Source organism: Martes martes (assembly GCF_963455335.1).
Source record: "Martes martes genome assembly, chromosome: 6".
Lineage (NCBI taxonomy): Eukaryota > Metazoa > Chordata > Mammalia > Carnivora > Mustelidae > Martes > Martes martes.
Window position 1 is genome coordinate 146,177,666 of NC_137893.1, and position 27,828 is coordinate 146,205,493.

At 44.0% G+C, this 27,828-nt stretch overlaps 1 protein-coding gene across 1 annotated transcript; it reads right to left on the minus strand.

Moving 5' to 3' along the window:
• Positions 1-23,326: 23,326 nt before the first annotated feature.
• LOC308344429 (putative vomeronasal receptor-like protein 4) lies at positions 23,327-24,227 on the minus strand (the record flags this gene model as incomplete). The annotated part of the gene is given in 2 exon segments (XM_080805971.1): positions 23,327-23,341; positions 23,343-24,227. Coding segments are annotated over 2 exon segments (900 nt in total).
• Between the last annotated feature and the right edge of the window lie 3,601 nt (positions 24,228-27,828).

Sequence of the window (27,828 nt, forward strand, 5' to 3'; positions counted from 1 at the left end):
ACAGATATATGAACATACAGAGAGATGCAAACAGAGACCTTATTGTTTTCAAGTTTAAGCTATGAGAAGGGTATAAAAATGCAGAATTCACTAGTTCATAAGAGAGTAGCCGGATCCAAAGCTTTGTGGCAGGTGGGATAAACTGAGGTTAGCTGCTCAGGTGGCAGAAACTTTTTCAACTGGTATTTGTGGAGAAGACACTGACGATTTGTATTTGTCCTTGACATGTAGCCTCATGGAAACTGTGGGCTAGATGGGGGAGGGGGAGCTTCTAAAAGGTCTTCCTCCACACACACACCCCTTTTCTCTCCAGGCTTAGGAATTGGGGATGATGTAGATAAGAGTTCTTGAAGAGGTTACAAGCCTTTTGAGATAAATAGGGGAGCTTTTGGGATTGGTGGAAGTGAATGGGTAGAATGTGACCTGCCTCTAGAGCTTCATTTCTCATTTTACAAGTTGTAAGGTAAGGAGAGTAGCTCCCACTTTCTCAAAGAATTGGGTTGTAACTTAAATGACATCATAGATCCATCTCTCCAACTTCATTATCCTCCGTTTGCTACTTTCTTTCTGGGTACCTAGTTCTAATTTAATGTAGGGGGTAAGACTTTGAAAAATTCCTACCAGTCTTTGAATATCAGTTTCCAACCTGGCCAACTTTTGACCACAGATCTACTTAAAACAAAATTTTTTTAAAAGATTTTATTTATTTATTTGACAGACAGAGATCACAAGTAGGCAGAGAGGCAGGCAGAGGGGTGGGGGGAGCAGGCTGAGCAGAGAGCCTGATGTGGGGCTTGATCCCTGAAGGCAGAGGTTTTAACCCACTAAGCCACCCAGGCACCCCAACAAAATTATTTTAAATATCTTACCATTTTTCAGCTAGAACAAATAATACATATTTCTGACAGTATGGAATTATGCCCTTTGAGGGTAAGACAGGACCCCAAAGAGGGTGCACAGGATATTACCTTCCCAAGATCCAGAGCAACTCCCAAAGACAGCCCAAAGAAAAGAACCAACCACCTGCGTGTCTCCAGCAGAAAGCCAGAAAGCCAAGCTAAGTTCTTAGGACATAAAATAAGATCTCGGAAGCCATAGCCATCCCTGGGAGACAAAGAATCAATAACCAATGGGTCTAGATTTGGAAAGGAAGGGACAATGTGAAATTTTTTCCCTCTCTCAATGGAGTACTACAGACAGATTCAGAAAAATGGTTTCTGGTAAGAAATTTAACCCTTTTCTGGCTTTTGCGAGTTTTCCCAGGATCCCCTCTGCAGGCTCTGATATCTGATATCTCTGAGATTCCCCTTGATTGTTTAAGGCAATAACGTATTGTTTTACCAGAAAATCTCTCAGTTTTGTCAATTCTGGGAGGGGCCCGGATTGGGACCTTCCTTTGAAAGTAGATATAGGGGTGTCTGTAGGTGATTAATTTGGCAGACTTTTGTTCATGGTCCTGTGAAGGCAACTGAGGCAGAGGATTGGCAGAATGAGAACTCAGGTAAAGGAGGGTGGAAGAGGGCAGTAAGAGTTATGCCAGTCTTTTGTATTAGATACTTCTTGTGTCTTTTTAATTTTGAATCAACTGTTTTTGCAATGAAGCTTTCAATGAAACTAGTTTTGGAATTTTGAAGACTTTGCTTGTAAGCAACTTCTTAAATGATCTTATCCAGTTAGAATGTTCCTTATAATGGTGACTATAATTCCAAATTATTCAAAAGTTCACCCATTTTCCCAGAAAGGCACAAGAGTTTGGTCCAGGGACCAGGTAAGTGGATGGAACCTATCTTGCCTCTGGATTCTCTATGGTATTTTTTTTTTAAGATTTTATTTATTTATTTGACAGACAGAGATCACAAGTAGGCAGAGAGGCAGGCAGAGAGAGAGTAGGAAGCAGGCTCTCCATGGAGCAGAGAGACCTATGCGGGGCTCGATCCCAGAGTCCTGGGATCAGGACCTGAGCCGAAGGCAGAGGCTTTAACCCACTGAGCCACCCAGGCGCTCCTAAATAAGTTATTTAAAACTGTGTTGACACAAAACGAAAGGGAAGTTTAGTAGAGAAGTAAAAAACTCAAATGTCTACAAGGGCAATCAAACAGATATGATACAGGCATTCTTAAAAATGAGATGGGAAATGTGTATATCAATTCAAAGATTTTGCATTATAAAAAATGTGAAATCAGTAAAAGAGCATCCAGTATTTTTCAAAACAGTTTGAGGACATATATTGTGGCTGGAATGATGAATTCTATCCAAATACATATTTGAGTTCCAATTTAAGAAAATTTAAGAAAAAAATTTAAGAAAAAAAATTTAAGGAAAATATAGGCCAAATTTCCTACTCAAATAATTGTAGAAACCGAATTATTATGTAGCTCTCTGATAGGACACCAATATGAGGCTGGGATACTGGCAATGTCAGGGTACTAACAAATGTGTCTCGAAACAAGCCACACGTTATTTTCAAAATTAATTTTTATTCATCTTTAAAAAGCTATATTCAAAGATTTAAATGACTCCGAAAATACAGAAAGATGCAAAAGGAACAGTGACAGAGGGGGGAGGGATGATACTCTCCCAGATTACTTTTTGCAAATGGTCAAGTAAACATTTAAAAGACATGCTTTACACTCAGGCAGTTGGGTGACGCCCATTCCGGATCGAACCCCTACCAGCTGGGCCAACTCTGTGCGTCCCTCTCAGCCTGTCTTCTCCACAAAGAAATGAGAAGAGTGCTTCCTGCTAGGGAAGACGATGGTAAAGGGAAAGTGGGCGGCCTCTGGGTACTCACAAGCTGCGATGCAAAAGTAGGGATTTGCCAACAGTCCCTGTCACTTTAATCCTCATGGCTACTAACATGCCCCATCCAGCTGGCGTGTGGTGGGGGAAGTTGGCTTACATGGATGGTGTTAATATTAGGATCCGGAGGCTTAAGGACAGATGCAGGAGAAACCTTCCAATTACACACGTGCACTTGGGGCATTTGGAACACACGGGGGGGGGGGGGGTGGGGGCAGACAAAGCCGGCTCATTTGCAAAACACAGGAATGCACCAAATGAGGGCTACAGATTTTATCACTGTGAGTGATGCTGACACAGGCATAATGCAGGGGCCACGGAGGCTGAAGCAGACAGAGCTGCTCCTGGGAACCGAAAACCCTCTGACCCTTCTCGATTTCCGGATAAAGAATGTGGGCCCTTTCTCTGAGAGGCCACCCCAGAGCTCTCCCAGGGGACCACATCCTGAACTCAGGACACAGTGCTCCCCCATGTCTGGAGGCACATTTGGGGCACTGGTCCCCATCATCTCTCTGCCCCGGGGACATACCTTTGCAAGATCAGGAGGCCAGAGGCTCAGGCTCACAGACCCTCTCTCGAACTGCCTTCCTTAGTCAAAGAGAGAAGCAAGTTCCTGCATCTGAGGGAAAGTTCCTCAGGGAGTGAGACTAGGACAGGTCAGGTGTGCTCACCTGCTCCCTTCCACGCAGCCCAGCCATTTGTCGCTCCTTCTGGCAGGTGAACCCCACACCTCAAGCCATATTTGTACCCTCTGGATGTGATGAGCTCTTGGCTAACAGGCACTGAAAGCAAGACTTCACTTTGTAAAGTTGTCAGCCTGTCAGGGAGGAGAAAACCCTCGGCAGGATCTCAGTCCCTGAAGTACAGCTTCCCCTGTCCCTCCACAATTCCAGCAAGTGTTCGGCTCAGAAGTGTTGTCAGTCTTAATTAGGTTTAATTATATTCCTAGGAAGGATGTGCGGTGGGGAAATGAGCGATTAGCGAGGCTTCCGGATCCAGCCTTTCCCGTTTTTCTGATCCTCCTCACCTTCCCTAAGCCCCAAGGCTGTGAATCCGAATGGGGACCTGCTCCCAGACACATGGAAGTCACTTTCCTTTCTTTCTCGAGGTTTTCTTTATGTGCGGGCATATAACAAAGGGGATGGCTGGAGATTCTGTTTTCTGAGCACATCACAAGCGTGGATCCGGAGAAGACAAGAATCACCACAGTCCTCCTGTGCACGTGGGGTTTCGGTGGGGAAATGGTTTTCCTCCTCTGAGTTCCAAGCTGGGAACTCTGTGATTCAAGACAGATGGACAAGGGAAAATCAGGCAAGCATTTATTATCCCTTATTCCTCATGCACACATTGAAGACTCCCAGAGAAAACTAAGCCACTCTCTGAGGTGGCTTGGAACTTGGGCTAAACATCATTCCACTGGAGCAAGGGTGTTAGTCTTTTAGGAGAAGGCAGATGATTTTTAAGAAAGATGAATGGGCCTTAGATGCATAATTGGGAGGTATGATAGTTTGTGACCAAGTTGGCCTGGGTATGGTGTCATTCTACTGGAGCAAGGGTGTTAGTCTTTTAGGAGAAGGTAGATGATTTTTAAGAAAGATGAATGGGCCTTAGATGCATAATTGGGAGGTATGATAGTTTGTGACCAAGTTGGCCTGGGTATGGTGTCCATTTCCTCTCTCCTCTCCTGTGACGAGAGCCAATCTTCCGTGGTTGATGAAACTCCCAGGGAGATAATTTATGACAATTGAGTTCCTTTAGAAGAACCTGTCTCTAAGCAGATTGGGGAGGGAGGTTTGAGGACACCTCTCCTTGCTTTCCTATTTTCCAAGTGCCCACAGCTCAACAGACTTAATATACCAAAACGGCATATTTTGGGGTAGCGTATTCTGCTGACTTCACGGCTTAGAGATCTTTCCTGCAAACAGTTGGTTTTTCTGTCTGTTTTTGTGTTTTTAAAAGATTTTATCTTTGATTTGAGAGAGAGGGAGCAGAAGCCTAGGTAGGGGCAGAGAGAGAGGCAGAGGGAGAAGCAGGCTCCCCGCTGAGCAGGGAGCCCAGACAGGGATCATGACCCCAGCAGAAGGCAGGCGCCTAACAGACTCAGACTCCCAGGGGCCCTGCAAGGGATTGTTTTATTCCTTGTCTGTTAAAAGGCAAATGGAACGGGGAAACTGGAAGGACTCCTCTTTTTTGTTGTCACAGATCAGAAGCTTTGCCCTACAAAACTTCATTAACCCCAACTTCTATTATCTAGACTAACTTTCTACCCCAAGAATGAACTTTCCCATCCCTGATGCAAAGGAATCGGAATAAAAATGAGCAAAGGGTTGAGCTTAGAGGTGAGATTAGAATTACTTTTCATGAAATCATACCAGCAATGTGTGAGTCTGAAAAGGCAAGATTTCCCCTCACGTTCTGGGGGAGATATCCTTATTACTGTCCAAAATTCTTTACTTGAACAAAAATTAATCAGCCTCCTCAAACTTCTCCTAGACTCCTATGTGCACTCTCTCGCAAGATCTAGTTTTAGCAAGAACCCTGCCAAGTCAGCCTGACCCAAATCTCCACCTCCAATCTGTTCAGGTTCCTGGTCCCCTGTCACCTCCCAGGTGATATCCAAGCACCCTGGCCTGTCCTCAGTAAGAATCCTGATGGGTCAAGTAAAGACAGAAATCCTAACCTGTGATGTTTTCTGGTAGTAATTTTTAATTCTGCTCTAAGCCTCCTTGTGCCCCTTGGCTCTAAGTTTCCACTTGCCCCTGCTGTGTTCTGAATTGAGCCCAGTGTCTCCCTCCATCACTGTAAAATCCCATTGCAGTGTTTCCCTCTACCCTCCACAGTGGTCCTGAACAAAGTCTGCCTTCCCGCCTTGAACAAGCGCCACTGAATATTGTCTTCTTTAGCATTACCTGCAGCTGTACTGGCAACCTGCTAAAAATACTTGTATGACACATGAAAAAAATTCCTTTGAGGTAAGTACTGTTTTTATCCCCGCTTCTGAATGCGGACCTGCATGCATAGACGATATGCCTGAGTTGCCCAATGAGACTTCTAGAGGCAAAAGAAAAAAATCATTAAAGTTCCCTGGCGCAAAAGAGAGATATCTCACACTCCCTTCCTTGGAGTGTTTTCTTTAAAGACAAACAAATAAATAAACAACTTATAAATTTTTTCTCAGCCCCTTGAGATGTAACTAATTTTTTTTTTTAAAAAGCTAAATAAGGTTCTTTCCCATTTTGCATCCCAAGAATATTTTTTTCAAGGAGCTGTGAGCCACTTTTTGCTACATAATTCTGAAAGGAGATGGGGTCCCTGACTCCCCGTTTCTATGGGAGATTAGGAACCCCACTTTCAGAAGGACCTGATTCCTAATGGCAAATCTATATCCCATCATCACGATTGAGAAACTTCTTATCTCTTTGGATTGTCAATTCATTTACATAGTGTCACCCAAACCAGATGAATGTAGGATGCACTGTGTGTGACAAATGGTGCTGTCAAGACTTCTGATTTGAGGACAAGTTACATGAGAACATGTATGTAATGTGTTGTATCTGCTTGGCTATATAAAAAAAAGAAAATGAGCTTTATTCTTTTCCTGTTCTTGCAATCTCTTTAGTAGTTTGGCTGTGATGCACATCACACTAAGGTTGAATGCTTTCTGAATAACAGAAGTGTTTTTCTGCTTCAGGCATGACCTGAGCTGAAGGCCGATGCCCAACCGACTAAACCACCCAGGCGGTCCCACAATTTCCATTATCTTAACAATCATGTAGTAACAACAACCACAGTTTAATTTTGTCTACAATGCATCAGGTGCTATTCCAAGCATGCTGCATTTATTGAATTCACATGATTCTTTTTTTTTTTTTTAACTTGAAGTCCAGCCTGTGCCCCACATAGGACTTGAACTCACCACCCAGAGCTCAAGATGGATGCTTAACCAACTGAGGTACCCAGGGTCCCCTGAACTCACCTGACTCTTACAACCATTCTACAAACAGCTACTTACTATTACTCTTTTTTTTATGTACAAAGAAACTAAGACTGGACCTATATCTCATAAGGTATACAAAAATTAACTCAAGATGGATCGTGGACTTGAAAAGATGAGATTGTGATTTATAATAAGAAATATATATTTGGTATTTTCTGGCATAGTGCTCCTAGGACTATTGAAGTTTCCTAAGTATGAGAGGGATGAAGGTGTCTTATTAGTCCTAACAAGTGCCTTTCAAGCATACCTGAACTTACGGTTACTGAAGTGATTTTTAGAATGATCCTAAGGATGGGGGCTGGTTGCCAAGGCAACCGACCAAGGGATTAAAGGGTTGAGATTTTCAGGCTTCCCCATGTCTACCCACTGAAATATGGGGAGGGGAAAAGGGCATAAGATTAAATTAAATCACCAATGCCCAAATAGTTAACCAATCATGGTAAGTAATGAAGCCTCCATGAGAACCGGGAAAGGAGCGGGGTCAGAGAGCATCTGCGTTGGTGAACGTGTGGCGGCGTAGGGAGAGTGGCTTACTCCGTGAGGACAAGGAAGTTACATTCTTGTACACAAGGTTTCCTGAGTCCTGTGAGCCACTTAAGCATGAGTCAAACCTGAGGAGGGTGTCGTGGAACCTCCAGGGCCTCGCTGGTAGGTCAGAAGCCCAGGTAATAAGCTGGACTTGCAACTGGCTGGCATTTGAAGTTGAGGAGATGAGGAGAGGGCAATCTTGTGGGGCTGCGTCCTTCCCCTGGGGGATGTGAAGCAATCTCCATGTGGATAGTGTCTGGATTGCATTTCATTGTAGGACACTCAGCAAGTGTTACAGGAACATCCAGAGTTCAAAAGCGTTATCAATGTGAGTGTCGTGTGAGCGAGAGCCAGCATAGGGACTGGAAGCAAGAGGGACTTCCATCCCATAAAGCCACTGCCCTGTGTCCAGGGTTCAAAGTTTCCACAGGCTTAGAGACAGCTTGTCTTAGAGACAATTCGGTCCTGGGAAAGAGAACAAAGGAGAGATAACCTCCACTAGGCAGGAACGGTTGTCTGAGCAAAATTAGACGTAATAATTTCAAGCCTGATTGCACAAGTATTTCTATTTTTCAGGAGACCTAGAGAATGTCTACCATGAAGAAAGGCATCCTGTGTTTATCCTGTGTCCACAAAAATGTAATGACCATGGAGAGTTCTGGTTCAGGACGGCGAGGAAGGAACCCACCACTGACACTTATTAATGGAACAATTCCTCCGGAAGAAGAGCTCAGGGCTGACTGGGCAGCATCTGAAGGACCAGAGACAGAGAATGTAGCCAAGGGAACCCTCACTCCCAACTCTGCGAATGGCACTGGGGTGGGACAGGACCCAGGACCCAGGACCAGATCACTTTGTCTTTGGGCACAAGAAAACAAATCCTATGGTTTAAAAGAGCAAGTAGCCTATAAAATTGCCAACACTAGAATTCTGCCAAAGAGACAAAGGGGCTACAGGAAAGCTCTCCAGATCAAGGGACCAGAGAACTACAGGGTTTATATTCCCACCCCACCTTGGAAGTCTGGATCTGAGCAGGGTCTGGACAGCATAACGGGTGGGTCCAGTCATCCCAGTGAGCTTGCCACCTCAGCGAGCCCAGGGTCCACAAGCCCAGATCAGCCCCAGCCTGAACTGGGATACTGGGTGAAAAACAAAGCCAGGGCTTAAAAGGGCCCAGGAGCAAGAACATTCTCTCCCACTTCAACTTATTAGCCCAGACCAGAGCGGGGGCCAGACGCCACATGGTGGAGGTCCAGTCACCACAGGGAACTTGTGACCCCCCCGACAAACAGGTCCACAGGCCCCCACCAGCTGCCTGGTGGTGCTGTGCCTCAGAAAACAGGCCTTGGTTTGGGGTTTTGGTTTTTGTTCTAATTTTTAGTTTATTTTATTTTTACTCTTTAAAATGTGTCTTTTTCTTTATGGTTTTGTTATTTCTTGTTCTTTTTTTTTAAATCTTCCTTTTTCTTCTCTCTCTCTCTCTCTTTTTTTTGGGCTTCTTTTTATTTATTTATTTATTTTCTTTTCCTATTGCTTTTTCCTTTTATTTTTTCTCTTTACTGTCCCTGTAAAAGCCAGGGTTTAAAAGAGTAAATTGGAGCACCAGGGTGGCTCAGTGGGTTAAGCATCTGCCATCAGCTCAGGTCATGATCTCAGGATTCTGGGATCCAAACCTGGCTCCCTGCTCAGCAGGAAATCTGCTTCTCCCTCTCCCTCTACCCTCCCCTATTCTCACACATGCCTCCCCCCAATAAATAAGTAGAATCTTAAAAACAAAGAACAAACATACAAAAGAGTAACTAAGCACATGGGGCCAGAGCTCCAGCCAGCCAGCAACAGCCAGCAAGCACACACCGTCTGCACGCGGGTCACCATACACAAGACCACTGCTTCAACTCCAGGAGAGGTAGCCATTTCACCTAATCCACAGAAACAAACACTGAAAGTTAAGCAAAATGGGGAGACAGAGCAGTGAGAGAAGTGTCAACTGATTCCACAGAAATGCAGGAGTCTAAGAGAACACTGTGATGAGGGACGAAATTGAATATGGTACATCTGTGCTCACTTCCTTACTTGTAGTAGGTCTATTCAGTTTCTATCTCTTCTTGGTTCAGTTTTGGAAGATTGCATGTTTTCCAGAGATTGATCCATTTCTTCTAGTTGTCCTATTTGTTGGTATGTAATTTTTCACTTGAGACAACATGGATGGACCTAGAGTGTATTGTGCCAAGTGAAATAAATTAGACTGAGAAACACAAATGTATGATTTGATTCATAAATGGAATCTTAAAAAATGAATAAACAAAAAGCAGAATCAGAACTATAAATAGAACAAACTGCTGGTTGCCAGAGGGGAGAGGCTGGGTGTGGGCAAAAATGGGAGAAGGAGAGAGGGAGATACAGGCCTCCAGTTATGGAAGGAGTAAGTCATGGGAATATAAAGCAGAGCATAAGGTATACAGTCAATGATACTCTAATGACCATGTACTGGGACAGATGGTAGCTACATTATGGTGAACACAGTATGAGGTATAAACTTGTCAAATCACTAGGTCGTACACCTGAATTTAACTTTGTGTGTCAACTATACTAAAAAGGGGGGGGGGAAGGGAATATCATTTAGTGGAAGTGGTTGTTCATGTCTTTGCCCACTTTCATGAGGTTGTTTATTTTTCTATATTGATGTGTAAGTGTCTGCATATATTCTAGACTTGAGTCTTTTGTCAGTTATGTGTATTGTGCAAATCTTCTCCTACTCTGTGGTTTCTCTACTCAGTTTCTTTTTTCTTTTTTTTTTTAAAGATTTTATTTACTTATTTGATAGAGAGAGACACAGGGAGAGAGGGAACACAAGCAGGGGGAGTGGGAGAGGGAGAAGCGGGCTTCCCGCAGAGCAGGGAGTTTGATGTGGGACTCAATCCCAGGACCCTGGGCCCATGACCTGAGCTGAAGGCAGAAGCCTAACGACTGAGGAACCCAGGCACTCTCTCTACTCTGTTTCTTAATGATGAATGCTGACAAATATAAATTCTTAATCTTAATATTGTCTAAATTATAATTCTTTAAAAAAATTTTTAAAGATTTATTTATTTATTTGCAGATAAAGAGGACAAGCAGAGGGAGTAGCACATAGAGGGAGAAGCAGGCTCCTTGATGCGGGACTCAATTCCAAGACACTGGGATCATGACCTGAGCTGAAGGCAGGTGCTTAACTGACTGAGCCACCCATGTGTCCCTATAACTCTTTTTTTATGCTTAGCTTGTTTGGCATCCTGACTTGTTAAAAAGTATCTTTGTCTACTCTGTAGTCATAAAGACATTCTCTTACATTTTCTTCCAAATCTTTATTACTTTGCTTAGTAAAATCTTCAATCCATCTCTAACTGATTGTATGATGTAGGTTAGGAGGTCAGGTGCATTTTTCTATGTGGATATTTCAGTTGTAAATCAGATGATTATAAATACATAGTCTGGATTCAGTATCTTGTTGGATTGATCAGTTTACCTATCCTTGGAACAAATGTATACTTCCTTATTACTATAGATTTATAACAGGGGATTGATATCTGCTAGTGTATCTATTATCTGCCTATAGTAGGTCCTTTATATTTTCAATAGCCAAACTGTGGAAGGAGCTGAGATGCCCTTCAACAGACGAATGGATAAAGAAGATGTGGTCCATTTATATAATGGAATATTACTCAGTCATGAATACCTATCATTTGCATCGACATGGATGGAACTAGAGGTTACTATGCTAAGTGAACTAAGTCAATCAGAGAAAAACAATCATCATATGGTTTTACTCATATGTGGAAGATAAGAAATAGCACAGAGGATCATAGAGGAAGGGAGGAAAAACTTAAATGGGAAGAAATCAGGGAGGGAGACAAATCATGACAGACTCTTGACTCTGGGAAACAAACTGAGGGTTGCGAAAGGCGAGGTGGGTTGAGGGATGGGGTAACTGGGTATTGGCCGTTAAAGAGGGCATGTGATGTGATGAGCACTGGGTGTTATAAGCAACTAATGCATCATTGAACACTACGCCAAAAACTATTGATGTACTACTATATGTGGGCAAATTGAATTTATTTTTTATTTTTTTTAAAGATTTTATTTATGTATTTGACAGATAGAGATCACAAGTAGGCAGAGAGCCAGGCAGAGAGCCCGATGTGGGGCTCGATCCCAGGACCCTGGGGTCATGACCGGAGCCGAAGGCAGAGGCCTTAACCCACCAGGTGCCCCGGCTAATTGAATTTAAATAAAAGTAAACTAAAATAAAATAGATAAGTTATTTTCTGCCCAGAAAGCAAAAGCTCTTTTTTATCACGAAAGTTTCTTATTAACTCTCTAGGTTTTGAAATACTCTCAATGATTTTTATTAAAAGCTTCTTATTAAAAACAAAGGTAAATCTCATTACTTCTTCTTTCTACTGTATTTGAAAGCTGTTGCTGAACTTATGTCTTGCCTATAGATTCTTAAGCCTTATGGTTATGTTTTTTTTTCCCCTGTCATCATTTTTGCTGGCCAGATTGAGAATAAAAATGAGCTTAAGATGTCTTTCACAGCTAAACTATCTTTGAATTTCAAGATCCTCTCTAGTCAAAACAAATATATGTTTATGATATAAAAAAGAGGGGCAACTAAAAACAACTGCATATGCTTGACATTCAGCAGGTATCTGATTAGATCACAACATTATGGAGCTGTCCTATTGGCAGGCACACCTTGTTTTATCGCGCTTCACTCTGTGGCATTTCACAGATACTGCATTTCTAATAAATTGCAGGTCTGTGGCAACCCTTTGCACAGCAAGTCTGTTGGCACCATTTCTCCAACAGCGTTTGTTCACCTGTGTCTCTGGGTCACATATTGGCAATCCCCACAATACTTTAAACTTCTTCATTATTATTATATTGATTATGGTGATCTGTAATCTGTGATGTCACCAGTGTAATTGTGTTGGGGTGCCAGGAACTGCACCCATATAAGATGGTGAACTTAATCAATAAATGTGTGTGTTCTGATTGCTCCATCGACTGACCTTTCCCCTATCTCTTTTTTTATCCTCCAGCTTCCTATTCCCCGAGACACAACCATATTGAAATTAGGCCAATTAATAGCCCTATACTGGCCTCAAATTGTTCAAGTGTTCTGAGAGTTACACATGCCTCATTTTACATCAAAAGCTAGAAATGGTGTAGTTTAATGAGGAAGGCATGTCTAAAACCAAGACAGGCTGAAAGACTGGCCTCCTGTGCCAAACTGTTGGCCAAGTTGTAGACAAGAAGGGAAAGTTCTCGAAGGAAATGAAAAGTGCTACTCCAGCAAACACATGGATGTAAGAAAGTGAAATGGCCCCATTGCTGATACAGAGAAAGTCTCAGTGGTCTGGAGAGAAGATCAAAGCAGGCACAATACTCCCTTCAGCCAACACCTCACCAAGAGCAAGATGCTAACTCTCTTCAATACTGTGAAGGCTGAGAAAGATGTGGAAGCTACAGAAGAAAAGATTGAAACTAGCAGCGGTTGGTTTGGTAGATTAAGGAAAGAGGCCATCTCCATAACATACAGGAGCAAGGTGAGGCAGCAGGTGCTGATGGGGAAGCTGTAGTAAATTCTCAAGAAGATCGAGCTGAGAGAATTAATGATGGTGGCTACCCTAAACAGCAGACTTTCAAAGTAGACAAAACAGCCTTCTATTGGAAGAAGATGCCATTTAGGACTTTCCTACCTAGAGAGGAGAAGTCAATGCCTAAGCTTAATGCTTCAAAGCACAGGCTGACTCTCTTGTTGGGGGCTACTGCAGTCAGTGGCTTTAAGGTGAAGTCAATGCTTATTTACAGTTCTGAGAATTCTAGGGCCTGTTAAAATTAGGCTAAATTTACTCTGTCTGGGTTTTATAAGTGGTACAAAGCCTGCATCTTTTTACAACATGCTTTACTGAATATTAAAACCCACTGTTGAGACTTACTGTTTAGAAAAAAATTCCTCTAGGGGTGTCTGGTTGGCTCAGTGGGTTAAAGCCTCCGCCTTCAGCTCAGGTCATGATCCCAGGGTCCTGGGATCGAGCCCCACATCAGGCTCTCTGCTCAGCATGGAGCCTGTTTCACCCTCTCTCTCTGCCTGCCTCTCTGCCTACTTGTGATCTCTGTCAAATAAATAAATAAATAAAATCTTAAAAAAGAAAAAAATTCCTTTCAAAATATGACTGCTCACTAACAATGCCGCTTGTCACCCAAGAGCTCTGATGGAGACGTACAAGATCAAGCTTGTTTTCAGGCCTGTTGACACAACATCCATTCTACAGTGCATGGATGAAGGAAAACGCTTGAATTCAAGTCTTATTATTTTGGAAATACATTTTGTAAAGCTAGACCTGCCATACATAGTGATTCCTCTGATGGCTCTGGGCAAAGTAAATTGAAAACCTCCTGGAAAAGATTCACCCTTCTAGGAGCCATTCAGAACATTTGAGTTTCATGGGAAGAGGTCAAAATACTTATATTCACAGAAGTTTGGGAGAACTTACTTCCAACAAATGGATGACCTCGACGGCTTCAAGACTTCAGTGGTGGTGGAAATGTCAAGAAGAGAAGAATTAGAAGTGGAGCCTTGGCATGTGACTGTGTTCCTGCAATCTCATCACCAAACTGTGACAGACAAGGACTTGCTTCCGAAGGATGAGTCAAAGAAAGTAAGCAGGAACCTACTCCTGAAGAAGATGCTGTGAAAACTGTTGACCTGAGAACGAGGGATTGAGAATATTACAGTGACTTAGTTGATAAAGCCGTGGCAGGGTTTGCAAGGATTGACTCCAATTGTGAAAGAAATTCTATTGTGTGGAAAATGCTATCAAACAGCATCACATGCTACAGAGAAAGCATTTGTGAGAGCAAGATGGGGCGAACTTCATTGTGGTCTTATCTTAGGAAATGGCCAGAGCCACCCCAGCCTTGAGCAACTACCACCCTGATTAGTCAGCCTCCATCAATACCAAGGCAAGACCCTCCCCCAGCAAGAAGATGATGACAGAATTGTGGTCAGCACTGAGTAATGTACAGAACCGTTGAATCAGTATGTTGTACACCTGAACCTACTATAATGTTGTCTGTTAATTTTACTCTACAGGGGCTCCCAGGGGGTTTCCCAAAGTGGGGTTAAACTGGGGGTACTTGCAGTTCTCAGGGGTGTAGGTGGGGCTGCATCTCGACTGGGCTTGACTTTGCCCATAACTCAACAAGGGTTCAAGAGGTCCCATCACACAGGAAGTGGTTGACCACATTGCAGTTGCTGAGGGTAAAACACCTTTATCCCTGGACTTGCAAGCATCTGGAAGGGAACTTGGGGCTCCTCATCCAGGAATTTGGTTGCCTGGAACCTGATGGATGATAAGTCATAGTGCTGAGGTTTGCAGTGTGGGGAGGGTGCCGGGCGGGACGGGTGGAACAGCCCCAGGGACGGAGACCAGCGAGACCAGGGCAGAGAGGAGCCCTGTCCCCTGCCCCAATACCCACCGTCCTTCACCGTTAAGGAAAAGGCACCTGAATGCAGGCGAAGAGGAGGACCTGAACTGCGGTGACGGATCAGAGGGCTGCGACCTGCTGGCCTCCCCTGGTGGCTGAGACTGGAGGCAACCAACCTCCCTCCGAACTCCCAAACTCCCGGGCCTCCAGGACCGAACATGCTGGAGGCCTGGCTCCCCTGCACCTGCGGAGACTCGGAAGGAGATTAGGCCCCAGGGGGCGCAGGGATCCAGGACCCACGGAGCTCTCCACACAGACCACGGCCCACAAGAGTTGGAAAGAAGGATTGTTCTTCGCTGTCCTTTCACCCCGGTGAATTGGCCCTGGGAAGCCTCCTGTGAGTGCGGAACCCGAGAGCTCAGCTTTGGGAAAAGGACGGGATACAATACACCAAGAAGGCTCAGGGCTGCCCTCACCCTCAGGACCTGGGGGAAAGGACAAGGGGAGGCAGGTGGTCGCGGGGAACCTCCATCTGAGCCTGGAGCAGCACCTGCCTCCTGCGGGGGGAGCATCCTTCTTACAGTTTCCCCAGCCCTGGCAGCAGGGGCAGCAGCTGCTTCCCACTCTCATCCTCATCTCTCTCCTCCTCATCTGACGTTTAGCCCCAGGTCCTGGGTCCCCTTGTCCAGGATCAGTCACAGCAGCCCTCATCCTCTGTGTCAGCTCCGTGGTGCTTCTCGGCTGTTAGTGCATCAGTCATTCCAGCCTCTTTCTTTGCTCCCTGGGCCTAGGGTTACCAGCTGCTTCCTAGGGTCGCTGTCTTTGCTAAACCTTCACGTTGTCTTTTATACTCAGAGTTGCCATGTTAATAACCTTGTCATGATGGAGTGAGTCTCGATATTAAATTCACCCCGTGCAAGGAACTGGGGTAGTTTCTGCCTCCTAGTTGGACTCTGACCAGCAGACACCACCTGTTAGACTCACCGCACAAACACAGTGCTGGAGAAACAGTGTATGTTTCTAGATCACTGTCCCTCTCTCCGTATCTATGTAAGGTGCTGCATCGCCCCACTGGCGTACAGATTAGGGCATGCTGGCTGGGGAGAGTGGTGACCCGAAGGAGCCTGGAGAGCCACGGGGAGGCGCAATGTTTAGCAGCGACTGAGGAGGAAATCTCATGCAACAGTTTTTACTGAGACTAAAATATGCTGTAATTTGTAGATACACAGATGAAGAAGAGAAACATAACCTTGCTTGTCTAGAAAGGAAATGGATTGTAAGTATTTACTTATTACTCATAGCCAAGTGCCTTGGAGACTACAAATTGTTTGGCTTGGATATCTTTATAAGCTGGAGATCCAACCGTAAACACTGGATAATCAATTGAATACATTTTAATTTGGAATAGTTCATAACGCAGGTGTTTTCACTTTCCTAATTTCCCTTAGTAATTAGCCGGTGACAGTACTTTCAAAACTGGACAATCCTCACTGGGAAGCATATACTCTGAAAAAAGTCAGTTTTCTCCACCAGAGCCAGACTCTGAGCTATGGTTAACCTATTAACTAGACAAGCAACAAAGGCCAAAGGACACTCATCACTTCAACCTACATCTTCTAGTTTCAGATTAGAGTGCAAGGAGGAGGCAGAGAGGAGCAAAGTGATCAACGAAACATTCTGGGGGTGCCTCTCACGGCAAAACAAACAGTTTCTGAAAAACATATATCCTTCCAAACACTGTTTGACCCACAGGAAGTCTGGGAAATCTTCAAAAGCATGTATTTTGAAGATGGCAATCCCAAACTTCCACAGAAGATGAAAAGTAATCAAGAAAATACCATAATCAACAAAATGAAACAAAACAAAACACCTCAGATGGTTTCACTAGGGCATTTCACAAAACCGTTGGGGCACAAACAGTTCCAATACCATGTAACTTGTTTCAGTTGATAGGAAATGAGAGAAAACTTCCAAGTTCTTTTAATGAACAGGTATAATATTAATACCCAAACCCAATAAAGTTAGCATATGCACAAAAAGAAAATTTCAGACCAACATGTTCTGAAAACCAATGCAAAAACCTGAAATAAAATGTTAGTCAATATTGAGAAAATAAAACGTTACCCAATATTAACCTACGACGAAGAAGCAGGGTCTATACTAGAAATAGAACAATGATTCAGTATTAGGAGAGCTATTAATATGACATCAAATTAAGAGTTCTAAGGAGGAAAAAAGCCCCACATGATTACATGATCACCTCCATTGATGCTGAAAATGCCTCGGACAAAATTCACCCATTTTTAAGAAAAACCCTTGAGAAAAAAATAGAAGAATTAATTATTCCTTAGCATGATTAAAAAATACGTAATTTAATCCTAAGGCCAAGATCTTAATGTGGAAACCCTGAAAGCATTTGCACTAATGGCAGAAACAATGCAAGGATGCCTATTATTTTCATTACATATAAAACATTTTCCTGACAGACTAAAGAGAGCAATTATAGGTCTAAGAACTGGAAAAGAAGATAGACAACTATATTTACAGGTGACATATAGTATATAGGGAAACCTCTAGAGGTACACCAGAACAGAAGCCAATAGCCACACTTGGCTACTTACATTTAAATTAACTCATCAAATAAAATAAATTTTAAAAATTCAGTTTCCTCAGTCACACATTTCAAGTGTTTCACGGCCACAGGTAGCGGGTGGCTACCACACTGGACAGCGAGGGCACAGGATATTTCTGCCAAGGAAATTTCCATTATGCAATGCTGCCCTAGCAAATCAATGATAAAACTAATTCAAATAAACCAGAATACAATTCAGCAAGATAATATAAAATTAACATGTAAAAATAACAGCATTTCTGGGGCACCTGGGTGCCTCAGTTGGTTGAGCATCCGACTCTTCGTTTCAGCTCAGGTCATGATCTCATGGGTGGTGGGATCGAGCCCCATGTCAGGCTCTGAGCTCAGTGCCTGTTCTGCTTGAGAGATTCTCTCCCTCTGTCCCTCCCCCTCCTTGTTTGCTCTCTCTCTCAAATCAATCAATAAATCTTTTAAGAAATTTTTAAAAAATATCATTTCTATACCCAAATAATTACTAGTTAGGGGATATAATGCATTAGGAAACCTCACTTAAAAAAACAACAAAATCTCAGCAAAAACTTAAAACACTACTGAAAGACAGAGTAGTCTTCAACAAATGGAAAGACAACCCTCCTTCTTGATTAGGATGTCACATCATCATCAGGAACTGAGTTCTCCCCAAGTTATTTATTTTAATGTGTTTGTCCATTGAGGCATTTTATTTGCATGTATGCATTACATCCCTAGAAAAAGAATCCCAGGAGTTTCCCTCCTCTTGGTTTTCATCTTGCTTCTTCCTGGTCCACAATACCAACTTGAGGTTGTCAGGACAATGGAACCAAACTGGTGGGACAGGAGAAGTTTATTCTGCCATTTTTCTTGATCTTTCAGTTTTACATCAAATCGAGAGTTGATGATTCCACACTTGTTTAACCTGCCCGTGAGGTTCACAACAATTTTCTCAGCGCTGTGGTCAACAGTGGTTTCAAATTCAGCCATGTACCCACTCTTCATCATCACAGCTGGAAATCAGACGATGACTTGGGAGCTTGGCCTAATAAGAACATGGCATTTGCCTCTTCTCAACTCTGTTAATGCTCTTGAGAGCATCAGCCAGGACATTCACGGCACCATTATGGCAGCAGGGAAACTGGAGGAAAGAGTTCCTAAGCCATTTGCAAACTTAGTGGATCCCAATAAAAATAACCAGCGAGCTTCCTCATGGAGCTCGAAAAGTTTACCATTAAGTTAATAAGGAAAATATGGAAGAGAAAACCTTTAAGGGAAACTGACCCCCTCGTTAAAACACACAACAGAACATCTCTAATCAACAGTATGTCACTGGCGCATGAGTAGGCAGCCAGACAGTGGGCCGAATGGAAATTTCACAGTTACAACTACCTATACGGGTCTAGTCCAAGATAAAAGTGGTATTTCAAATCCTGGAGAAAAAGGTTTTCATAAAGCCTTTTGATTCAATTATATATCTGGAGAAAACTAAAATTAGATCTATTCTTCACACCATACACAAGAATAAACTTGGTGCTATAAATTGACCTTCCAAACTTTACTGTTTGTAACAATCTCTAATTAAAAAAAAAAAAACCCCAACTTTAAAAAATAACAATGACTAGTCCACGAGGCAAATACTGGACCTGAGGGGCTGTGACTCAGGAGCGTGAACTCTTAGGGACGCCTCAGCACTCCTCTTGGGACCGGGAGCCTCCCTGCCTTTGCTCAGCCCCTTCCACCGCCCGGGACATCCTCTCTCTTGCCACCTCGAGAAAACTTGCTCCAGACTAAGCTTCATAGGGCAGTTCTCTTTTCCGAAGGTTAGTCTTGAGCAACCCAGCAATTGCACTACTGGGTGTTTACCCGAAGGAGACTAAAGCATCACTTCGAAGGGGTGCGCGCACCCTGATGTCTAGAGCAGCATTATTTGCAGTTACCGAACTATGGGAACACCCAAGTCCCATCCACTGATGAACGGATAAGGAGGAAAGGCCGTATACACACACACAATGGAATACTACTCAGCTGCAAAAAAGAATGAAATCTTGCCATTTGCCACCACCCGGATGGAGCTAGAGAGTCTAACGCCGGGCGCTATCAGTCCGACAGAGAAGGACAAGTACCGTATGATTTCACTCACCTGTGGAATTTAAGACACAAAACACAGGAACAAGGCGGGGTCGGGGGCACCAAGAACAGACTCTGAAGTCTGGAGACACACTGACGGTCACCAGAGAGGAGGTGGGGGGGCAATAGGGGACGGGGGTTTGGGGGGGCACTTGGGATGAGACGTGGGGGTTGAATGAAGTGCCGAGTCACGGACTTTTACATCTGAAACTATTATGACACTGAACTCACCGTTGCTCTGAGGCGGAGCAGCGGGGAAAGAGCCCCACGAGTTAAGGGGTCTTCTCTGCGCACTGTCACCCGGCGGCGTCGAGGCGGTGAGGACACGGAGCGGACACGCAGCACGGCCGCGCTCGGACCCGTCGTCTAACCTCCCAGACTAACTTACCACGAATCCCCGGTGCCGACTCGCCAGGGCCCTGAGGTGGGCTCCTGCCACACCGGCTCCGCGAGCGCGTCTGCGCGCTGGGGGCTCAGGCGGCGCCCTGGGAGCGCAGGTGCAGACCGTCAACAGGTTCCCGCGCAGCCGGGCCACGCCCACCGCCTGCGCGCATGCGCCCCCGGGGGACCGGCCGCCCGCGCCGGGGAGCCTGACCCTCGACAAGGTGCTGCTGCTTGTCGCCTCTCGACCCCTGTCCTGACTCCTGGGAGCGCTAATCCCGCCTTTCCCCATGGCGAGTTTTCCAGTCCACTCCTTGGTCCGCTCGTATGGGAGCCGGCCATGCCCAGGTCCCCCGGCCGTCCCCGAGCCGCCTCCTGCGTGTCCTTCCATCCAAGACAGCCAGGAGTTCCCGAGTGTCAACTCTGGAATAAAGGACACGAAAAGACAGAGTGTGGAGACGAAGTGGCCGAGTGGTTAAGGCGATGGATTGCTAATCCATTGTGCTTTGCACGCGTGGGTTCAAGTCCCACCTTCGTCGCTTGTATGCTTTTGCTGTGACAGATGCATGAATATTTTCAAAAGTCTCCTCCTGGCATTTCCATTTGGGGACATGCTCCCTCCAGGTATCTGTTCAGGGCACGTCTGGCCGGCTCAGTGGATAGAGCCTGGGGCTCTTGATCTGGGAGTCAGGGGTTCCAGGCCCACTTTGGTGTCCAGATCACTTATATCAATAAATTTTTTTTAAAAGGAGAAGGAGAAAAAAAAAAAAAAAAAAGGAGAGAAAGAAAATCTGTTCAGTGTCCTGAGTTTCAGCTGCAGAAGGTTACCTTCATCTTTACTGACTATATGACCTCTGCTGTTCACCCCTTCCTTCCTTAAGGCAGTATTCCTGCATTTGTGACATTTAATTTTTTAGAGCAGACTTTGCAGATTATTCCTCAATTTTACCCAATCGAATCTATTCTCTTGACATGTAGCATACTCCTTGAAGAGCTTTTGTTTTTAATCTATTCAGAATTAGGAGAATTAATTGGTCAAATCTTTTTAGCAACCCACCAGATTAGCCAGTTTCCAAATTTGTTGTTTTACTTTACAGTGTTACCACTATACTTGAGTAAGCCAGATTCTCCAGGATAATAGAAATTTCATTTTTTATATTTATATAACAATTGAATATAGGTTTTAGATTGATAGATAGATGTTTGAGATCTATCCATTCAGGAACATGGTTGGAATTTTTTTCCCTCCTCAGATGTCAACTAGTTTGTGCAATTACATTGCCTGCTGTTTAAAAACTATGATCCTTAAGATAATTTACTAAAAAATATTTTTCTAAAATTTTCTTTTAAAAAAAGGTAAAGGCATTTTGTTATAGCAATTTAAAAACACACTGAAAACTGGAAATAATAACATAAAAATATTCTCAGACTCATCTCAGAGCTTCAGGACTGCCCTCTAGGGGCTGGCCCAGCCCTCACACCTCCTCTCCTGGCTTTTTCCAATTCGTCTCCTTGGGAAAGGATTCTATCTTCAGGAAATAAACTTCGTAGCACCTCTTCCACATCCCCTAGTACAGTAACCACGGAAAACCTCATAGCCCTGCCTGTGAATATATTTAGCGTTTTGGGCTCTTTATAATGAAGAGAAATGGCGAGTGGGTGAGAGCAGCGCATGCAACACTGACACCTCCTTGAGTTGAGCCCGAGCTCATTTCCCTCTGTGACCTCTGATGTCCTCCTTCAGGACCCACAGGCTTGTCCTCGGACAGCTGGTCAAGACTCTCAGCTTCCTCTGCTGTACACAGATCTGGGAAGACTACAAGCTTATGAAATTCTCTGTTCTGGAGCCCTTGGGCACCCACAATACTATGAGGAAAATAAGCTTTAAAAAAATTTCCAGTATAACATACTAATGGAAGTAGGTTATTAAAGCTGTGTGGACATGGTATAATGAAGTCAAAAAGAAGTAGCTAATTACTAGTGTCTAGAACAGAATAAAATACCCACATTCGTGCATTAACAAAACTGAAAAGAGATTGTTAGAAATGGAGGGAAAGGCTATTTATATCAATTCCAAGATTTTGTATTATAAACATTGGTAATAAATAAGAAAGTATCAGCTATTTTTCAAGATGGCTTCATCAGACACACTATTGCCAGAACCATACACTGTACACACATGCTTACAATTAATTCTGATTTCAGAAGTTAAGAACTAAATTCTTCTTTTAAATTAATGTAAAGCCAGATTATTTTGTGTTCTTTGATAATAAAGACACTGATTGCATTGTGGGTATACCAGAGCACTCACAAATAGTGTCTAAAAAACCCCATTAACTGGTTTCAAACTTAGTTCATTTAAAAAGATACATTCACTGGGGCATCTGAGTGGCTCCGTTGGTTAAGCATCTGCCTAAGTCTCAGGTCACTGTTGGAGGGTCCTGGGACTGAACTCCACATCAGGCTCCCTGCTCAGTGGGGACCCTGCTTCTCCCTCTCCCCCTGCTTGTGCCCTCTTTCTCTCTCGCTATCTTTCTCTCAAATAAATAAATAAAAATCTAAAAAAACTAAAAACAAAAAGATTCATTCACATGGTTAGTCAATCAGAACATACAGAATGATATAAAATGAACTTCTGCCAACTAGGCCTCCATTTACCTGCTTTTTCTCGAACCAGGAAACCATTCTTACAGTTTATCTTTTATTTTTCCAGAGATTATTCATGTATATAACATCAAATTAACTATATTTTATTCCATTTGATACTATTACTCTGGAATTGCTTTTCTTTCATTGAATAAAATCTCCCATGGATGTCACACCCTATCTGTACTTTCGAACTTGCCCATTCTTTCATAAATTTCATAAAATCCCTTTGGAAGGATGGATATTTCTGGAGGTAGGGATGCTTTCAAATAACTAGAAAAATAAACTCTTTGGCTGGATATATAAGGTGTTTCTTAAAAAACAACTCTGCAATGTGTAGTATGTTTCTACGGGATTCTCACATAAACCATTATATTTATGGGATCAGGTCCTAGAAGTGGCATTACTGCGTCAAAGGGTAAATGCACTTGTAATTTTGGTAAACTTGGCCAAATTGTTTTCTTGCTTCCTACTCCTGGAGCCTTGGCTGTGAAGGAGCCATCTTACCAACATGAGAATTTAAGCTACTTCTTGAGGGGGTCGGAATGGAAAACACGAAGGCTGAGTCCCTGGTCATGGTCTCCTGTGTCAGCTCAGGGCCCAAGTTCCTCAGTTTCTTGTATGAGAACAAGTTTCATTCCATCTTTAACATATTTGTTACATGTTCACGTAACCTGTACCCATTTTATTTTTAAACACAGCACAGCAAAATAGCTATTTCAAACCTCCTTACTGAAAGGATCAATGACAAAACAGACATTTTTCTAGTTTCAGTAAGTGTGCCAAACATTCAACCCCGTGTCTATCTCTGTGAATCAGCACGAATGGGCTGACAATTGCATAGCCAAGAGTTAGAAATTCTTGAATATGTAACAGGAAAGACTTATTCTCTAAGAAGGAATTCAAGCATAATAAAATAATACAATCTATCGAATAAAAGAAAAGAAAACAAAGCATCAGCAGGAGAACACTGTGAGCAGCTCTTATCTCAGGGGCGTTGTTGTTGAGAACCTTGGGTTTCTGCAGGTAGCGGGCATGCTGGTGGTGATTACGGAGAACGCGTACCATGTGGACACTGGCCCAGCCCATCAGACCCAGAAACAGGACATCTCTCAGGACCATGAGAATGAGAAAAATCCACTTCATCATCTGGCTTGCTGGTAGGAAATAACAGTAGCCATCATTTTCATCAATTTGTGATCTGTTTAGCCTTCTGACGTTTTTGATGTAATAGAGTAAGTTCACGCTGACCAAGGAATTGAGAACCCAAAAGAAGAGGAAAAAGGGAAGGATGCACCATGTAGATGCTGGCTTGAAGCTGGCACGCTTGGAGGCTCTGGGGCTGATGGTGGAGGCCTGGACCACAGTCAGGAAGCTGCTGGTGCAAATTGAGAGACCCCGGGCCACCCGCACCACGTACACAAGGATTTTACAGGCTGTGCCATCCAGAAAGTTTCTCCAGCCAAAAATTTCTATCGTTTTTAGCGTTACCTTGGAAAAAAGGATTATGATATTTGTAAAAGCCAAGTGGATGAGAATTAGATGTGTAGATTTCTTTTTAGTGTCCCAAAAGAAAATGCACATGTAATTCACAGCAACAAAGACGTTCCCCACAATGCCCAGTCCACTGAGAAAGAGAAATCCTGGTCCTTTGATATCGTTCACAACCATTTCTCATCACATGGGCAGAAATGTCTGAATCCGGCAAGCACCCTTCGAAGAAAGCAACAGCAATGATGATATATATCTGCAAAGAATAATTCATCAAAGGGCCTTTCTACTGTATATTGGACAGTCAGGGTACATGTAATGGAGCAGCATTTTGTGCTGAGAACTCTATTCCTTTCCCTGGGAGCAGTCTTTGTAGGTTATTCTGTGTAGTTACAAATGCAATATCGGGAACAAGAATACAAAATCCTAAATTTGCAATCTAGATTTTGGTTTCTGGCTCCCTCCATGCCAGCAAAGACAACCTATGTGCTCGATAGTTTATGTATCCCAGATAGGTTCAATCTCAGCATGTGCGGAATTGAACTAAAAGTCCCCCAACCTGATGTCACCCCATGTTTTCTACTTTCTCGTGTGATATTACCATCAGCCAACTCCACAAAAGTCTGAGTCTTCATAACCTCCCCACCTCCCCAAACCCCACAACAGAGACTTAATAACCCCTCTTGCTTCCACGTCCTTCAGAACTCCAAACTGAGCCTGTCTTCTCTGTCACCGTGCCCCTTCTTATGTTCAGCATCCAACACATACCGCAGTTTCATTAGTATGACAATTTCCTGGTTTGCCTCCTGATTATTCCAATTTCTGCATCTCTGATGCATACACTTGAATATTTCCAAACTTGTCTTTTAAAGCCCAGAATGATTCTGTGAGTTCATTGTTTGCAAGTTTTAGTGGGTTTTCCTAGTTCTCAACATCAAATCAAACAGCATAGCCTTTTGAGATAGGACCCCCATCTTTTAAAGACTAAGACCTCCAGAAACAGTGCGTGGGCCGCACAGACTCAGATCCGATGTGGCGTAGCCTGGGCAAGGATCTGGGGGGACCTTGGATTGCTGCCTGCAAGGGTCAGTATAGGAGGTCTGAGTCTCACTGAGGAATCGGAGGAGACTCTATGGGAAGCCTGGATAGGTTCAGGAGGTGGTACTACTTCCCTGGGGGGTAGGGGTTAGGAAAAGACAATTAACAAGGAACTGGGAGCTGTCAGGAAATGAGGGCAGTTTCTGAATCAGGGATCCCTAATAATGGTGAAGTGAAGCAAAGCGGGGAGGGGCATCTTCCGTAGGAAAAGAGAAATCACTAAAACCAAGGGTTGTAATGGCCTTCACCACTCCTGAATAACCCCGGAGAAACAATGTTTTCAGGTAATTTAGCAGTCAGCTTTACCCATCTCTGTTTTCCCAACCTGGTTAACAACAGAATTGACTCCATTGTTACCACTCCCAGCCCATTGACAACCTGTTAGGCCTGGATAGAAACTTGTTACTCTTTCACCATTAACCTAAACAATCTCATTTTTCACCTAGAATTTATATAAAACTGCTGACAATTTTCCTCAAATGAAAGAAACCAGGATGTTTAATTTAACTTCCAGGATTTACATGGATTCTATACACTTGAGAAGCCTTTCCACTCTGCCCCATACCCTCCCAAAGTTGTAAAAATTTAATGGCCTATATTCAATACTCCTCTGTATAAAACGTTTCCCCTTTTTCGAGGCTTCTTTCCATCCTCCCCAGATTTCAAAGCTTGAATCCGAATTGGCACCACTTTCTGTATCACCTAATAAGCCACAACTCTTTCTTTCTGACTGAATAATAGCAACAGTGACAGGGGGGGAGGGATGACACTCTCCCAGATTACTTTTTGGAAATGGTCAAGTAAACTATTTAAAAGACATGCTTTACACTCAGGCAGTTGGGTGACGCCCATTCCGGATCGAACCCCTACCAGCTGGGCCAACTCTGTGCCGTCCCTCTCAGCCTGTCTTCTCCACAAAGAAATAAGAAGAGTGCTTCCTGCTAGGGAAGACTTGGTAAAGGGAAGGTGGGCGGCCTCTGGGTACTCACAAGCTGCGATGCAAAAGTAGGGATTTGCCAACAGTCCCTGTCACTTTAATCCTCATGGCTACTAACATGCCCCATCCAGCTGGCGTGTGGTGGGGGAAGTTGGCTTACATGGATGGTGTTAATATTAGGATCCGGAGGCTTAAGGACAGATGCAGGAGAAACCTTCCAATTACACACGTGCACTTGGGGCATTTGGAACACACGGGGGGGGGGGGGGGGGCAGACAAAGCCGGCTCATTTGCAAAACACAGGAATGCACCAAATGAGGGCTACAGATTTTATCACTGTGAGTGATGCTGACACAGGCATAATGCAGGGGCCACGGAGGCTGAAGCAGACAGAGCTGCTCCTGGGAACCGAAAACCCTCTGACCCTTCTCGATTTCCGGATAAAGAATGTGGGCCCTTTCTCTGAGAGGCCACCCCAGAGCTCTCCCAGGGGACCACATCCTGAACTCAGGACACAGTGCTCCCCCATGTCTGGAGGCACATTTGGGGCACTGGTCCCCATCATCTCTCTGCCCCGGGGACATACCTTTGCAAGATCAGGAGGCCAGAGGCTCAGGCTCACAGACCCTCTCTCGAACTGCCTTCCTTAGTCAAAGAGAGAAGCAAGTTCCTGCATCTGAGGGAAAGTTCCTCAGGGAGTGAGACTAGGACAGGTCAGGTGTGCTCACCTGCTCCCTTCCACGCAGCCCAGCCATTTGTCGCTCCTTCTGGCAGGTGAACCCCACACCCCAAGCCATATTTGTACCCTCTGGATTTGACCAGCTCTTGGCTAACAGGCACTGAAAGCAAGACTTCACTTTGCAAAGTTGTCAGCCTGTCAGGGAGGAGAAAACCCTCGGCAGGATCTCAGTCCCTGAAGTACAGCTTCCCCTGTCCCTCCACAATTCCAGCAAGTGTTCGGCTCAGAAGTGTTGTCAGTCTTAATTAGGTTTAATTATATTCCTAGGAAGGATGTGCGGTGGGGAAATGAGCGATTAGCGAGGCTTCCGGATCCAGCCTTTCCCGTTTTTCTGATCCTCCTCACCTTCCCTAAGCCCCAAGGCTGTGAATCCGAATGGGGACCTGCTCCCAGACACATGGAAGTCACTTTCCTTTCTTTCTCGAGGTTTTCTTTATGTGCGGGCATATAACAAAGGGGATGGCTGGAGATTCTGTTTTCTGAGCACATCACAAGCGTGGATCCGGAGAAGACAAGAATCACCACAGTCCTCCTGTGCACGTGGGGTTTCGGTGGGGAAATGGTTTTCCTCCTCTGAGTTCCAAGCTGGGAACTCTGTGATTCAAGACAGATGGACAAGGGAAAATCAGGCAAGCATTTATTATCCCTTATTCCTCATGCACACATTGAAGACTCCCAGAGAAAACTGAGCCACTCTCTGGTGGCTTGGAACTTAGGCTAAACACCATTGTAATAAGGAAGGCGATGGGAGAGAATGATTTTCTAGAAGTGAGGGAATATGGGATCTCCACAGACGCAGAAAGCACAACACGGTCTTAGATTAAATAGAAGGTGATCTCATCAGACACTTTGTAGTGCAATTCATAATACAAAAGAGTAAAAGATTTTAAAGCAACCAGAAAAAAGATTTCTGAGGAAAGGATGCGCAGACTGATAATGATTTCTTAGAAGCAAAATATAAAAGTCTGAAGTGACAAGATGTATTTTGAAACTGTTGAGGGAAAAAA